The sequence below is a fragment of the Anomalospiza imberbis genome, chromosome 18 (genome assembly GCF_031753505.1).
Source record: "Anomalospiza imberbis isolate Cuckoo-Finch-1a 21T00152 chromosome 18, ASM3175350v1, whole genome shotgun sequence".
Taxonomy (NCBI): Eukaryota; Metazoa; Chordata; class Aves; order Passeriformes; family Viduidae; genus Anomalospiza; species Anomalospiza imberbis.
This window is the reverse complement of record NC_089698.1, coordinates 7653479-7670839: the sequence shown is the minus strand read 5'-3', so window position 1 is coordinate 7670839 and position 17361 is coordinate 7653479. Positions and strand designations below refer to the sequence as shown.

General features: G+C 38.7%; 1 protein-coding gene across 6 annotated transcripts in view; it reads right to left on the bottom strand.

Moving 5' to 3' along the window:
* Positions 1 to 17361, bottom strand: part of GNB1L (G protein subunit beta 1 like) — a 47166-nt gene that overhangs the window by 20692 nt on the left and 9113 nt on the right. For 2 of the 6 annotated variants that reach the window (XM_068208819.1, XM_068208820.1), the window contains exons 2-3: positions 14188 to 14267; positions 12772 to 12966 (exon numbers count right to left, since the gene is read on the bottom strand). The exons of 2 other annotated variants lie outside the window; for them this stretch is intronic. In XM_068208819.1, the coding sequence (XP_068064920.1) occupies positions 12772 to 12894 (123 nt within the window). In that variant the 5' untranslated portion in view covers positions 12895 to 12966; positions 14188 to 14267. Of the gene's footprint in view, positions 1 to 5727; positions 5792 to 12771; positions 12967 to 14187; positions 14268 to 17361 lie in introns of those variants that run through there. 2 more of the 6 variants (XM_068208824.1, XM_068208823.1) reach the window with 2 other exon arrangements.

Below are 17361 nucleotides of genomic sequence, written 5' to 3'. Positions count from 1 at the left end.
CCAGCAGCAAACAGCCAGCAGTCAGAGTCTGTCAGAAAAGCCAACAGTAGGAACTTGCTGTAGTCAGAGTCAGGATGGCTAAGCTGTAAAGAAGAATAAACCAGGACCCTTTTCATGTTGTTAAATGAGATTCTGCGTCTTGGCTCATTTCTACCCCTAATGAGAGGTCTGTTGCAACACCTGAGACTAAAATAGGATATCTGAAGGCAATAAAGAAGGAATAATCTACCTATTATCTGGGCTGCAGCACAAGGGAAAAGGAGAACAAAGGCCAGCTCCTACCTACAGACTGGAGAGGTAATGAACACTCCCTTACCTGGATCTAAGTGGTTTACAGGCACAAGAGTAATTTGTGATATAGTCCATCTTGAACTGGGAGTTGATGGGATAGTGATCTGCCAGCTTGAACTCCTTCTTGAAAGCATCATAAATGAAGATGACCGGGGGGAAAATCCTTCTCTGATGAGGCAGGTAAAGTACTTGACCAGGAAGCTGGCATTGGTGGCTGCAAGAATGAGACACTGGAAGGCTGACCAGAGGCCGATCCAGAGGCAGAACTCCAGGTAGTCAAAATCACTGTCCCTGCAACATCCAACCTGTATTTCCCTTGGCGCAGCTTAAGGCAGTGTCCTCTTGTTCTGTCAGCTGCTGGCTGGAGAAAGAGACCAACCCCCACTTGACTACAGCCACCTTTCAGCCAGTTGTAGAGAGTGATAAGGTCTACGTCTCCTAAGTCTCCTTTTCTCCAGGCTAAACAGCCCCAGCTCCCTCAGTCGTTCCTCACAGGGCTCGTGTTCCAAGCCCCTCACCAGCCCCATTGCCATCCTCTGGACACGTTCAAGCATCTCAACATCCTTCCTAAACTGAGGGGCCAGAACTGGACACAGTAGTTGATAAGTGGCCTCACCAGTGCTGAGCATGGGGAAAGAATGACCTCCCTGCTCCTGCTTGCCACACCATTCCTGCTACAGGCCAGGATGCCATTGGCCTTCTTGGCTACCAGGGCACAGTGCTGGCTCATGCTCAGCTGGTTGTTGACCAGTACCCCAGGTCCCTTTCTGCCTGGGCACTGTCCAGCCACACCGTCTCAGCCTATAGCATTGCAGAGGCTACTGTAGCCAAAATTAGGACTTGGCACTTGGACTTATTAAATGTCATCTTATTGGACTCTGCCACCTATCCAACCATTCCAGGTTTCTCTGCAGAGCCATCCTACCTTCCAACAGATGGACACACACTCCCAGCTTAGTGTTGTCCACAAATTTACTAATGAAAGACTCAATACCCTCATCCATGTTGGTGAGATGGGAGTGATAATAATTTCTACGCAAGAATCCCATTACTCCAGAGTATTTTAATTTTTGGTTCTAAGCATGGTTTCTTGAAAAAAGAAATGCAGTACTTCATATTAATTGAATGACTACAGTGCTAAACATTTTATTCCAAGGGTTTTGTATTCCCTAAAGGATCAAGAGATGGATGTTTTCAGTTTCATATCAAATGTGGTCCAAGTCAGCACAGAGTAGGACCAGTATATAGGGGGAGCAGCTGCCCTGTCCCACACAAGGAACTCTTGGCAGAGGACAATTCCTGATGAGCTCACAGGGACAGCCTGTGTGATTCCCCACAGGCACTCACTGCTCTGGCCCCTCACCAGGTATTTCGCTTCTCATTAACAGCTTTGCATGCAGCTGTGCACAAACACTGGAGAAGGATGAGGACAAATTTTCTGTTCTGACTTGTTACAAATGACCCTCCAGACCTGGGCTAAGACAAGGCAACTGGCAGCTGATTCTAGTGGAAATATAATTTACAGTTCATTAGAGAATGCATTACAATGTCCATTACAAGAAATATTTCCACCATGAGAAGTGTTTACTCCCTGATCTGTGGCATTACTAGCCACACTAGTATATCTGCTTCTTCCTTTCTGACCTAACTTCACAAAGAAAAGGGCAGCTTCTGCCACTGCAAGTGTCACCTGTCATCACTTTTTCCTACTTGTGTATATTACCCCAAATTAAACAAAAAGTGTTCAAAATTCAGTAAGGAATGGTCAGCAGGTATTTGTCTGCCTGCTGGTTCACAGCAGAGGAATTGCAGAGAATCAGAATGGAGTGCAAGAGCGACGCGTTCCATGGCAAAACAGCCCAACTCTTCACTGCCTTCTCACCTCAGTACCAGCTTTCAAATTGTGTTTAATGGATGCACTTGCTAATGCACCTCATTTGCAGGTCTACTTTGAATGTTTATAGATCAGTTATCACCATGGTATCTATAGGTTTTAATTAAATGCAATTATCTTTTAGGGCTAGTGATGAAACAGGATTCTTCAGTGTAATGTGCAGTTCTCTCTCAATAGCACTGTGTAATTAGGTATGAAAATAATGAGCTCAGTGGATACCCTCTATGTTTTAGGGCCCTGACTCATCTCTTTTATGAAGTTGTTGGATAATCCAGACTCATGGCAGGCTGGAGTAAATTTTCATATGTACACGATGTGCGTGTTTGCCCTCACGGTGAGATGCAGCTCCCAAGTGCCCATCTGTAACATGCTCCACCTGTGTTATAAACCTGTCAGATCAAGGACTTTCTCACCAAGTGAAACCTCTTTGGGGCACTACAGCTGAGTGCTGGTACCCTCAAAACAACACTTTGTAGAACCAGATAAATAAAAGAGTAGCTAAGAGCTTGTCAGAGGGTCCCACTTCACAGTGGAGCAATTCTAGCTCATTGCACTGAGCAAGGAAATAGAACTGAGGCAACCCAGAGGCTATCTGGGATTACAAGGCAGGTTTTTAATAGCATTTTTCTAATTACTGACACAGAAGTTTTTGCTGACAGACAGCAAGTGTGTGCGTGGCTGTGGGAAGGGTTTTACCTGGCATGAAACAGACACTACTAATGCATGTCTTTACACGGATGATATTTCAGAAAAATCCTCAGACCAGTTACAGAAAAAAAAAAAAATACTGAAAACATACTTCTGAGCTGCAAGCTATTGTAGGGACTTTTTGCTCCTTAGAGTCTGGTTCTTTCCCTGCTTTTCTGTTAATCCTATATGTGAATCTGGAAATTTGGCTTAATATTGAATCAAATGTTTATTGAGTCCTTATTACTTCCTGTCATGATTTGGCAGATGAATGGCAGTGTGACAGTATTTAGTGTCTCATTTTCCTTCCAGCAGGTGCTGAGCTATAAAATTTCATCTTTGCTGTCTTTTTTATCCATGAGCTTGAACAAGTCACTTAAGATTTAATAAAAAGTTGTTAGGTACCTACAAAGTCCCATGAGGTTGCAAAGAGATGGAAATTTGGGGTACTGGTACTTTAATACCTCCAAGAAGGCATCATTCTGTTCCTGGTGACACACAAGCATGCTCAGAAAAATGACACTTAGCCTACCTTCAACTCACCGGGTAGCTCAGTGTCTCTACCTTACAGGGATAATGAAGTACATTGTGGTATACTGATTCAAACAGATAATAGGTATGCAGCGCTTTGCTAAGCAGACAGCTACAAACTTGCTAAATATGATGACTGTGAGATGGTTAAAGCCTCTGGGGAAATTTTTCAAAAGTACCTAAGTGATTTAGAAGCCTAAGACTCATTTCCAAATGAATTTTCAATCCTACATCTCTAGGACTTTTTAAAGTTTCACCCCAGGTGTCTAAAAATGAGTTCTCTAATTAGCACAACATTTATTTTCTTGTTAACTCTATCTAGCCTCAGGGAGACCAATCTGTTCTTGTTAACTGGGGATATCTGCAACAAATTTAATTAAATGAATTTGCTTAGTATTTAGTCTGGTCTGAGAGCAAATTCTGGCTCAAGGGCTTGAACAAGTCTGGCTCAAGGGCTTGAACAAGCAAAATTCAACCTACAGAATAAAGTTCATTTAAAGGCATTTCTGGGCTACACTATATGTTTGTCCCTGTGCTGTTCTCCTGCCTTCTGTGAAAGGAGCGGAAAGATATTAATTCATGAATCATTTTGCTCATGGCAGTATTTGCTTGCAAGATATCATCCCCTGCAAGAGAGGCAACACCTCACCATCAGGCTTTTTGGTTTTTTTAAAAAAAAGATGTTCCACTTTTTATTTCTTCCAGTCTTTCCTGCCCTGGTAACAGCATCGTCCTTCAGGAGCTGAGCTACACTGATGTGGCACAGACAAAGAGAAGGATTTTACAGAGTGCACTGCAAACCCTTGGGCTCCTGCACAAGTTACATTTGCTACACAAGTGGGGAGTGGAATCCAGTTGCTCAAACAAGGGTTTCAGTTAGTGAACGGCTGAGTACACCACACATGAGGTACCAAAAAGGGTTTTGTCTAAGAAAATGCATCTGCTAAATGCCTGAACAATTAAATGTTCTTCAAAATTACATTATTTAAAAAAACAATTCGCTATTAATATCCCTCACAAATCTTACTTTGCTTAGGTTGCAATTAGAATAATCCTCAAACCATCTGAATTTCTATGCAGTGGTATTTCAGTATCATCACTTCAGCATTTGATATAAAAAAGTTAAGCTTTCGTTTAATGAGAGGCCTTTAAAATATGTAAATGTCAAAAGGATTACCTTAGAAAAATCTCACAGAGAATTAAAAACATTAACAGATTCCCACAGGAAAAATTCCAGCAGAATTCAGCAATTCTCCTGTTCCCACTCCTGTCACTTGTATTTCTATCACACATTGAAGCAAAAACAAATTGCTATTAAAATATCATCCAAACACCCTCCTCCCCCTAACAAACTCTACAGTTCACTTCGAGATACCAACAGCTCAAGCAAAGACTTGAAAAAATCCTCTTCTATTTTTCTTTAGGCTTAGAGTAGTAAAACCTCAGTGGTAAAAAAGCTTTTTCAGGTATAGGAGAAATAAATCTCCCTAGGCATGTCTGGCAAACTGATTTGGGACTGAAACCAGCAGGTGTGCAGACATAATTACTACTGCAAATATCCAACACATCCAGGTGTGCTCACAAACAGATACATGAAATCCCTGTTATTTTTTGACAATTCCCAGTCAACCAGGTGCCACCCTCCCAAAGGAAAAATCAGAGCAAAGAATGAATTGAGAAAGATTTGAATAAATTGTTCTTCCCCCTTTCCAGGCTTTTTCATTCATACAAAAGCCCTTTTTTAGCCTGCAGTTCTGTGTCTACCTGCACCCCCTGACAAACTGCCCAGTGTCAGAGCACTTTGTGCTCTAGTGCACGAGTGTGTTTAGGAAGTGGGTTCTGAGCTGCAACTGCTGAGGCAGTCAGTGCAAATAACAGACTCCTTGAAGTTAATGGTGCAATGCAAACAATTTTGTTTGTTCCATTACATTTGCAATCTCCACCATTAAAATCCAGAGGGCAGCCCTTGCAGTATGAGCTTTCCAAAAGCAATGTTCCCACATTTCCAGCCTCCAACCACTGCAGACAATGAGGTTTCTCAGTGGTTGAAATGACAAACTACTCTCAGCCCAAGCAATGCCCCATACCAGGGCTGCTGGGAGTGCCGTGGCCTTTCCTTGTGGCTCAAGAGCCTCAACAGAACCCAAGGGCCCCAAAGCACCCAATTCCCCTCACTGAATTGTGCTAGAACACAGCAGCACTTGGAAATATCTTACACATCCCTGGCTGTCACAAAATGCTGCCTGGTTCTATGGCACTTCTCAGAAGCATAGAACAAGAATTTAGCACTACAAGAACCCATTGAATCAGTAACATTTTCATACACCATTAAAAGAGATGCCAGACAAATCCACGCAAGTTGAACGAGCTGAAGTTCACCTCATCTGACTGCAAAAGTGAAATTTTTATAGGTTATTGACTACAAATGGTCTGAAAGCAGGTATATGATTTGGTAAACAATTCTTCAGACCTGTTGTGACAAATTTTTAAGCCCAGCTTTTCATTTTGCATATACAAACCAAAAAATATAAGAACACACTGAAACAGGGAAGTCAGCAATACAAAAGAGATGTTGTGAAACTGAAGAAATCTCTTTGCACCCGAGGTGAAAAGTAACTCAGCGATACAAAGAAATACCTTTCTGGGTCCTGCAGCAAGGCAACACCCACAAAACACTTAGGGAACAGTGAAAATCCCAAACTAAAAGCCAGGCACCCTGCTTCTCTGATTCTTACCCCAGGTGCCCAAAACACAGGATATGTCTGTTGTGTGAAAAGACACAAATGTGCTCTAGCAAAAGTAAAACTAGCAGAAGCTTGATCAAGAGATGAGGGAGTGCTACACAAACAGTTGCAAAGGTCAGAGCCCCAGAATACATGAAAATTCATTTGTCAGTCACATAACAATGCAGCTTTCAGTTTAAAACTCCCTTTTATATCTTATTGAGATAGAAACTGTATTAAACTTCTAGGGTTTCTTTAAAGCAAATTTAAATAATAATTTAATTCAAGTGGAAATTAGAAAACATTACAAATTTTTAAACCAAGAAATTAATGTCAAGCAGAAATTACATTTCTGAAATAAATTTTCGATTTAACCAGTAAATGTACTACTAATAAAGCACTCTTAGTTTTCAGAGGTAAGGATAACAAAATGCTTTCTTTTGAATTGCTTATTTTTCATATTACTATTTACTTATGACTGCCAAAGTAGGGATTAAGCACAGTGATGTATACTTGTGACTTCAAAACCTAATTAATTATGATAATAATAATATTTAATTAAAAAAAAATCACAACACTGGACTAAGAGCATTCATTAGTTTGTGCTTGCAACAGAAAATACCATATCCAGATACCGTAGACAGATTTCTATCTTGCTTGCAAAACTTACTAGTCAGCGACACATCAATGTCAAAGAGAATGCAGTGATTTATATGACCTAGTTACAGAATCCTTCATTAGCTGATATCATAAACCTGTTGCCACACAGCCAACATTACAGCTGACAAGAGTCCTTCCTCTTACAGGTTGGGAACACTAAATACTGTCAGAGCTTTCATTCTAAATAGTCACCAAATCATTTCTAATGACTAGCAATGACTGCCTGCTCAGAAAAACACTTCAAAAGTCTCAGTTTGAGAAGTGCTGAGAACCTCCATTTCCCACTGACTGCTAGGGAAGTTAGGAGTTCATCCTTTCTCAAGAGATCCCCAAAATTACCTTCTCTCTTGACATTTAGACAATGAAGGATGGAGGTTTCCACATTTTAATTGTATTAGTCAATGGACAGATAGCAAACAAAACTGCTTATCAGCAACTGGTGATATGCCAAGAAATCTTAAGGGAGCAGGGGAGAAAATGACTAATAACCGTCATGCAACGCAACGCATTTTTAATGATTTCCACTCAGATAATGGCTCCTCCCAGCATTAGCACCCTTTTTGTCTGTAAGCATTCCTTACCTGAAAAAAGCTAAACCACAATATATTAAGATTTTAAGTAATGAAGTTTGCAAGAAAAAATGTATATAAATGTCAGTGTGTAACCTTCAAGAATACTGAAACCCAAGCTTGTGTCTTGAGGTTCAATTTCAAATATTTCCATCTGTAATTTTTAAAAAAGTCACTGTACAACAATCACTTTCTATAGGAAAACATAGTTTCAGCATGGGAACAAAACTAAGAATGATTATAATCATTTGAAAGACACTGAGTTAGCATATGGATCTCATTGCCACTTACACATTTTGGTCACTGGAACAAAAAGCTATTAATCAATATGTAAAAGCCATAAATTAACATAAACATTAATCATTCTAATACTCCCCCTGTGTCAGACTGATAATTTTTTTTCAGTCTTTCATTCTGACATATGCGCCTTCAGCTATCAGCTGTTTGACCTTTTTTAACACAATTAAACATTTTGGGCATTGCAAATCTTACTGAGGTAAACATTTTGGAGACAGACAAATGTCATGGATACATTTATGCCAAAAATATGGGATCTGAAAATGTGAGAGCCCCTGCCTCTCATGTTATTGCACTAGCTTTTAATAAGGGAGCCTAAAATTCAGCATGAAATGCAGCTGAAACAGATGGAATTCTAGTGTTTCATAAACAGGTTCAATTTGCAGATGAGGGAAAAGACACCCATCTGTTTTACTTTCTGAAACCATTAATTGCTTGGAAAAGTGCAATGATATAACTACAGCCAGCCTTGTTTGGAGAAAGAAAGCATAAACGGCCACAGGCGTAAGGCTCTACAACACACTCTGCATAAAATTAATGGGGACACAAAAGACAACAAATGATTAATCACTTTGAAAACATGAATATGAATATGCATTTATATATACACAAAATAAGTTTAAAAAAAAGGATTTGTTTAAGTTTCTCTTCACCATAACATCAGACCTAGAATGAATTTAAGTTTGTACATGTGATAAATCATTGAAATCTAGCAGAAAATTGATGAGCCAAGGACCATCAAAAGAGTGTTTTGAGTAGCCTCCAGTTCAGCCATGCATAGCAATCTGTCAGCCACGGGGCTCTGTCTGCCCATCCTCCTTAATTAGGGGTGCTGCATAGTGCAGCATCAGCCACAAATCTTTTGGTTCCAAGAGCTAATAATGTCTTCAGATAGCATGGGCTTAATTAAACATCTTCCAGACATTTTTGCAGACATTCCAGCAATAATCTTGTTTGGTAACAAACTATTAAAAATAATTGACAGAGAAGAAATACATCAAGTTGTTACAGCAACTGAAGTTATTTAGACCAGAATTATATGTCTGCAATTAAGGATTCTGTAACTCTGAGCAATTAAAATATCACTTTATTTGAAAACTAATTAATTCTAAACACATATTTTTCCCATGACAAACTTTTATGATTGTTTAATTTATTCCATTCTAATTACACTTTAATTAATCTACTCTTGTATAATAATATACTGTTATTCTGGCACTTGACCAATGAAGACAATAAATTGATTGCAGTTCCTTTGTGCAAGAGCAGAAACTGTCATACCAGTTTCAACACCACGTTTATTTATTTGTCTGTTCTATTACTTTTCCTTTCCCCCCACAGGGCATAGGAACATGAAGCACAGTACAAATCAGATGACATTTTGTCTTCTATACTTTCTTAGAAGTGTGAAGTATAACAAGAGTTTTCAGAATTTAGGAAAAGTATATGTGACATGATATTACATAATGAAATACAACCAAGAGAAAATTAATTTCTACTTCTAAAATATGCCATTTATTAATGACTTTTAATTGATTCCTGATGTACAGGACCATGTCCAGAGCTGCTAGAAATGGAGTTGTTTCCATGAACATTAGGGTCTGCTCAGGATCTGGCTTGACACAGTCAACAAAAAGGCAGAAAGTGACCAAATCCCATTTTCATACCAATCTTAAAATAAAATTAATTCAGTATCTTCCTAAGTTTAAAAGCCACTGCATTTTGATTTTGCATCAAGTCACCTTTGAGTCAACTAAACAAAAGTATATAAATTCTTTTATTACTCTGTCAATATTATATTTGGATTAAGCTGTGATAAATATATACAAATATTTATTACACATGGAATTAGTAGTGTTGCATTTTATTTTGCTTTTTACCGTACACGAGGTAAAAATGACTGTTGTTTACTGTCAGAAGTCTGCAATTTTTCTTTAAATATGAACATCCCTGAAGTTGGCAGTTCACACTCATTTGCTGGGAGGAGACAGTGAGAAGTGACACTTCATGAAGACACAATGAAGCAATCTACTTTTCATGTACTTTTAAAACTTGAGCTTGTGCTCCCGGCTGCATGCTTCCCTCTGCTTATGAAATACCCCCTTGCTGTGTACACCTCACCATGGGAGAAAGGCCGTGCAGAGGTAGGCAATTAAATTAAACTATGCTGCAAGTTGAGCTCTGACAGTGCTTCCCAAAATATTTCTTTTACTTTAAAGACACAGTTTACATTTCATAGAATTAAAAATACAAGTACAAAACACATATTTATTACGAGAAGAAAAAAGTCAGCAATTAGCTAACAGGCTACGTACTTTACCAGCATATGGTGGGAGATGCATTTATATCAGAATGTTTTACCTATTTCCTACCCCCATGTTTATATTGTCATTTGTTTCATAACAGTTAAAAAATATACTTTAAAACTGCAAATAGCAAACAAGACAAATTTACATAAACACAGAAGAAATATTAAATACCCAAGGGCAATTTCTATTTGTGACCAGCTTGTATACTGAAATCCAAATTTTGGATCTGATCTATGCCTGTCCAAACTACCAGATGATATCAGTGAGACTGCTCAAACAAGGGAGGGTTTGCAGGGTCTGTTCATTACACCAGTATTTCATAAAGTGTTTTATCCTTGGGAGCTTTCTGCTTCTGTGTAAACTACAACACATCTCCGAGACCAGTGTTTCTCCACGTATTTCTCTGGAGATGGAGAAGCAGTGGCAGGGACAGAAAGTGACCTCCCAAGGTGCCCCAGTCTCTTGAACTAGGATTAGGACTCCACTCACTGACTCCAGGCACAGACAGTCCCTTCACAGGGACACTGAGATTCACGTGCCGTGTGGTATTTTAAGAAACAAAGCAATGTGGACAGTCTGTATCAATTCATTAGATTAAAGCTTTAAATCCTTCTTCAGGTCAGAAAAAATCTTCTCAAGGTCAGAAACAAACTGCATTTCAGTAAAGACCATCACATTTGGTACTTAACACTTTACTTTCTCCACGATCCCCTTCAGCATTGAAAAGAAAGAAAAGACTTTGTGTTGTGTACACCACTTTTAAATATATGACTCAAAATAAAAGATTATTAAGTATTTTTATGTTATGAAATATCACCCAAAATTCAAGCTTAATTTTTAATGGTATGTATCATTTGTCTACTAGTATTCCTATTCCATACAGCCTAAGTATTTGGACAAGCCAAGTTACTGGGGAGTAACTTAGTCCAAGAACTCTAGTAGGGATCACTATAATTCCACTGCAAACAGGAACGACATTTACAGAGCAAATATTACCTGAATATCAAATGAAAAAATTAATGTTTATTTTAACAGTTTAGGCTAAGCTTACACTTTAGACATAACTGTTTTCATGCCAGTTTGATCACATAAATCTACATCTATTTTACACAAGCATGTAGGATGCATTAGTTAAATATGCTCATTTCCAAGCATATGAGCATTTGCTCATATGTTAAACAGTTAAACTGTTAAAATGTGAGGGATATTGATAAAAAACTGGTTCCACATTTAACAGGTTGAATACTGATGATGCTTAATTCCCAGTTTCTGGTACTGTTTCCTGTGTCTGTGATGTTCTTACCAGTTAGTTTCTCTATGTCCTAACGAGTAACACTAATATTTAGCAAACAGAGGGAAATTAACCCAAAGTTACAAACTGGAATTGCAGTTTGCACATTTAACTTCAAGCTTCACTCCTCTCACCCACCATAAATTACTCCTGACCAAAAATACATTGAAAAATGCAACACTGTTTCACCACATTAATTTGAAACTTTGAACAATTCTGCCGTACCTGAACTTGAACTCCCAGCCTTTGAATTTGTGCTGAACAGCCCCCATTGTACCGCGCTTTTATGCTGGCAGGAACTGAAGTGTCAGTCTTTCGTCAGATAATCAGATTATGTCATGTTCTGACCAAATTCATTAGGAAAACTTTTACCAACCCTATTATCTCAAACCAGAAAATCTAGATCAAAGTATAACTGATTTTACAGCACAATAAAACTGTTATAAATATTTAAACATTAATTAAATGGTCCCTTTTGTTAAAAGTAAATAAATAATTGAAAGCTACCTCTGCTTATAAGTGCTATCAAATGCAACCACATTTATCACGTTTCTAAGAAAACCTGGTTCTATCTATGGTGGAGAGTGGGGAGAAAAGAACTTAAAAGTCATTTGAGAAGATGGAGGGTGGCTAGACTTTTAAATGATTTGCCTAAAGAAAGTCACACTGACTGCTCATTCTGGTGACAAAGCATTAATCCCTGAATGTCTTTGTTAACTCCATTCACATGGGACAGTTTTATCTACTTCATGCAGATGTGCTGGATGGACACTACATTCAAAAGGAGAGAAGAAATTCTCTTTAAGGAAATCCTACATCATTCTTAGTAAATGCAATTGTATTGTAATACATTGTTTTCTTCCTGGAATATGCATGATCTTGTCTCCTAAAAAGGTAAATAACTATAATTAACTTCATCAGATGTATTTTCTGCTTGTTGATCAGATATGACATCTGCATAAACCAAACACTGAACAAAAGAATACTTACTACTTTCCCTTGTCTCAGTTTCAGCTGGATAGCAAGCATGGCATAAGAAGGAATCAAAGAATTCATATTAATATAATTAACAGCAAGGAACCAATCTTAGACTAATCCATGAGCAGAAGCAGCGACAGGACAGTCATCAATACTGATTTTGCATATTTTTCAGTACTACAATCAGATTCTCCATCTGTAACTCAAACTTTAAAGTATGATAATTTACGGAAAGGAGATTAATTTAGCCATTTTGAGTCAAAGACTTATTTCATAGCTTCATCCCAAATCCTGTATATTGTTAGGATCCCTTTCCCCTTTGAAGACTTAGTGAATGATTGAAGCTTCTACTTTCTGAGAAACAGATAACACAAGACTAGTAATCTGACTCTAAGCCACTGGATAAAGGCAGTTTGTTTCCTCTTAGCCCATCTGTCAACACCTCTTCAGTAATTAGTCCTAATTATTACAAAGGGCTAGCCTCCCATTCGCATTATTAAATCAGAAATAGTATCATAGCCAGGTATCTTTCAACGCCTACCAGGCTGGCGACCTTCGATTTCATTGAATCTTCTATCAGTATCCGCCTTTGGAAGAGCCTCGGCAGTAATTTTAGCATCAGCTTCAAAGATGCAGATCCCACAGTGGAATTCCAGGGATGCATTCATATACACACCCACATCATGTGACAGGAGAGCAAGCAACACAATTGACCTTTGCATTGTTCTCTAAACTCCTGTGATATAAAACACACATTTCTATTTTACACAATGGAACTGGCTTTTGCCTGCGTGCTTCGAAGTGCTCCTTTGAACTAAATGCTGATAGGAAGAATAGTGAAACCGTGTATAAAGATGAAGGTCAAATCTTTGTTAGGAAAACAATACATCTGAAACTTTTTTCCAGACCAAGATAAATTTGCAAGGAGTAAACAGTAACTAAAAATATTCATAAATGTATTTAAGTGTGAAGATTTAAAAGGTTTCTTTTGTTTATTTTTTGCCATATAGCTGAAGTACTTCCCCAGAGAAGTGGCAAACAAAAGGATGATGACATCCAAATTCTCACAGAACCAAAGCTCAATTAGCTGAGGCTTTAGTCAGACTGCTTTAAGCTCTTTATTTGCAATAACATTTACTTCATTGAAACAAGAGAAAAGATATTCCTAAGAACCAAACACTCCATTTCTTTTGATTAAAAGCCAAATGTGTTTCCCAATTACACACCTGAGACCATGAGTGAGGATTTGTTTATGGTGGATTTCTCATCAACAGCAGAGTACCACCAGTTTCCACAGGCACAATGAGCCGACCTGAGCTGCACTCATACAGTTTATGACTCATGTAAGTATCCCTGCTAAAAGCAGGTCCCAGAGTAAAGGAGCTACACATAACATTCAAAAGTCTCCATATGAACAAAGCCCATATTGTCTGATTAAAGCAAAGAATGTTTTTGTTAATATGCTTAATGTTACCAAGGGAAAAAGCATACAGAAGACATTTTACAGATATCTTTTACAAAAAACCTCCACCCAAACCCATATTAAAGAACTTTTCTGTGTCCTATATAGTGATTTCACCCCCCTGCCCCACTTTCTTTGCAGGTCTCCTCCAAATGCTAGAGATGTAATAAAGAGTGAGCTGCTATGCAAGAAGCAGTAGCCTGAAGCCTGTGGGGGAGTTGGGCAGGCACAGAGCTGGGTGCTTGGGGAGGATGCTCCAAACTGCAGGGATGCCATCCCAGCTCTGAGCGTCATTAAAGTCCAGTGCCTGGAATAGGGACCATGACCCAAATTCTGGGTCTCTGATCTGTGGATGTGGTTGGCCCTAAGTCCCTGTTGACTCATTGGTTCAATTTGGCCTACCTGGAACTAGCACAAAGACATCTCAGTAGCACACAGTACTGGAGCATGAAGAAACTACTCAGATCCAGCTCCTTGCATACTTGTCCTGCATACCTTCCTGCCAGAGCACTCATGGCACCACACAGCTTCACTGCACCTGGATAACTTTTCCCTTCTGAGATAACCAAAACTCACTGCCAAGAAAAATAAACACACAAACTTAAAATTCATTTTCCAAGTTGTATATTTTCCAAACAAATGCCATGTTAGTGACATGCACAGTAACAGGCAGGCATTTGACTATCAATGGATCAGACTTAAAAACACATTAATATTTCAGGTATCAACAATGGAGTATTAACATGCTACCATTTTTTCTTGATTATGCTTATGAGAATTCAATGCACTAACAATAAAACCCTTTCAAAGCAGAACATAGTGTGGTACTGTATGGCAGAAAAAAATGCCCTGCAAGGTCGGATGATTGGTCCCATCTGGCCTAGTAACTGACTTCCACCAATGCCATGCTATTTAGAGATACTGTTTAGGAAAAAGACAGAAGCCTGGCTGCTTTTGGGGTCCATTCCTCCTGCCCCCCATGCACCCCTCCCCCAAGCACAATGATGTTACAGGGCACACAACTTCACTGTCCATTTGCAGTTCTGTTTTTGTCTATGAAATTATCTGACCTCTTCTGAACCTGCTGGTATCCCTGCCTTTGCTACCTACCATGGCAAAAAAGTTCACTACCTGGAGTTCCAAAAATGAAGGACTACTTTCTTTTCTTTGTTTTAAACCTGATCTCCTACTACCTTCACTGAGTGTACTCTAGTTCTTACACCGCAGGATTTGGAGGGCAACAGTTTCACATCTGGCTTTTTCATCACTTTCATGATTTTGTAAATCTCAATGATAAATATCTGTCTTTCCCTAAACTGAAGAGTACTAGCCTTTTCAATCTCTCCTCATATGACAGTTGTTCCATTTCCCCAAATTGTTTCAGTTGCCATTTTCTGCACCATCTGTAACTCCACTAAATCCATCTGGAAAAGCAGAGAACTGAACACAGTATTTCTGATATGAGTCCAATGAGCTTTTCTTAGTAGCACTGTGATGTCCTTGATGAGATAAATCTTCACTAACGTCAAAAATCCCATGTCACTTTCAAGAGAAAAGTTATTTCTTTGTACAACAGAGATAATTCCAGCTAATACACCTGGCACAGGAAGTTATCTTTGTTCTCAATAGTTTGGGATTTCTCCTGCAGAGCAAGCCAACAGAGAAAAGGCTAAGTGTAAGTGTAGTGTACAAGGAAGTACACCGGAAGAAATAGCATAATATTTGAATGGCACTTCCTGAAACACCTAGACTTCCTGGAATTAACAGTTAAAATCACAGAGGAATTGATAACGTCCTTTGACAACCCAAGCATAGCAGACTGCTGCCCAACACCACTGTGTACCTTTCAGGGAAGAATTTTAAAAGGTCCTATCAGCTCTACATCAATGCTTGAGAACTCTGGTCCATTTTTATAGCTATATGCCCTGTAGCTTCCCTTGCTGATGTGGGCCAAAATCCCTCTTATATAACATGCTAGGAACTGCTTCTCTCCATTCCCAGCTACATCCATTTAAATGGCACATTCTAAGGTATATTAAATCCTTCTCTATTCTAAGTTTACTTTGTATTACGCAGAAATCTTGGAGTGGCAATGGGTTGCATTGATTTTCATTTAATGTCATTAACTTCCATGGAAGTGTTTGGGTCAAAGAGAGGCAGCAACTATAAAAGCATATGTGCACAATGTAATCTCAAAAGAAAACAGAAATCAGAGTCCAGCAGCAGGAACAAAAGGAAATATATCTTTGTTCCAGCTGCATGAGCCACCCAAGCACTGAGGAGAACAGTGCTGACATCTCCCTGAGACTGCACGACAACACTGCAATGTAACCACAGCCTTGCCTTGGCCTCACTTCGGCCACCACATGCCCAAGTCAAATTGGCAATGAGATGGATGGATTCCAGGGCCTTTACCTGGCGGTTTTGCTCAAGTGCAGAGAGAAAGATTGAGGCCCCATGTCCCAGTGCAGTCCTCACAAGAAGAACGAGGTCTGGGCTTCACAACATGGTTAGCAAACAACCTCTGCAAAACATATTTTTAGATCTGCTTTTTTTTAGATATCATTTTTAGATACTGCAAATTAAAATGTTTTGTAGGAATGCACTTCTGCAGTTTCCTCAGTTCCCTCTAACTTTCAAAATATTTACAAACATCAATACTTACACAAAGGTAGCACCACTAAACTAACACTGATTTTAAAGAGATTACTTGCACAGTGAAGATGTTCAAAAACATTGTCAACAGCCATGGCTTATTAACTGACTTCAGGTCTCTCAGAAGAGAAAAGTCTTCATTATAATATGCTTTGTATAAAGCCAGACTACAGTTTAACCCGCAAGGTCTCTAGTACGTTCCTTTCTCAAATCTGCAAGTACTAGTTTCACGGAAGAAGTCTGTGCCAAAGTATATTATACCTACTATGGCAATAAATTCTTCATGGATGAGGTTTTACACATAAATTACCCTTATTTGCAGTCTCTGAATGCTCTTCAAATTTTTATGGGATAATATGAATTATGAGCACCCATGTATTTCTTGTAGCTATATTGTGAGACATATTTTTTCTACTACTTGCAAAATATTATGCAAATGAATTATACTCTACACCTCTCCCCCTCCACCCTCATCGAACAAATGTGATAACACAAACCAGTCAGTTGCTTATGAGAAGTGTTTGGTCTGCTATAAAGATATGTATTAGTTATGTATGTGTGTATTAGTTAGTCTAAGGAGGATTAAATGTAAATCACATGGTAAAACAAAAGCACTAAATATATCAGAAAGGTTTTTCCTAAACCTTATAATCTTAGGTTTCTTAACCTTGGTTATTTCTTGGTTTAGTTATTGGATACATTTATGGTTTGGCAAAATAACTGTTTTTAAATAAACTGTACATTTAAAAAGCAAAATTTATATTTATTTGAAGTTACCATTGTAATTTTTACAAAACTTGGCTGGGTTTCAGTTGCTGGGCTTTAGGTATTTTGCTGGTTCTGCTGGATTTCTAAAACCCCAGAGAACTGGGAATGGAATGAGTCTGTTCACTGTTATTATTAGTCTCTAATACACACTGTTGGTGACCCACTGGAACCTAAATCCTAGCCATTCTTCATATATCTGTTGAAGACTGGGGGCTTTGGACTCAGTTCATACACAACATTTGCCTC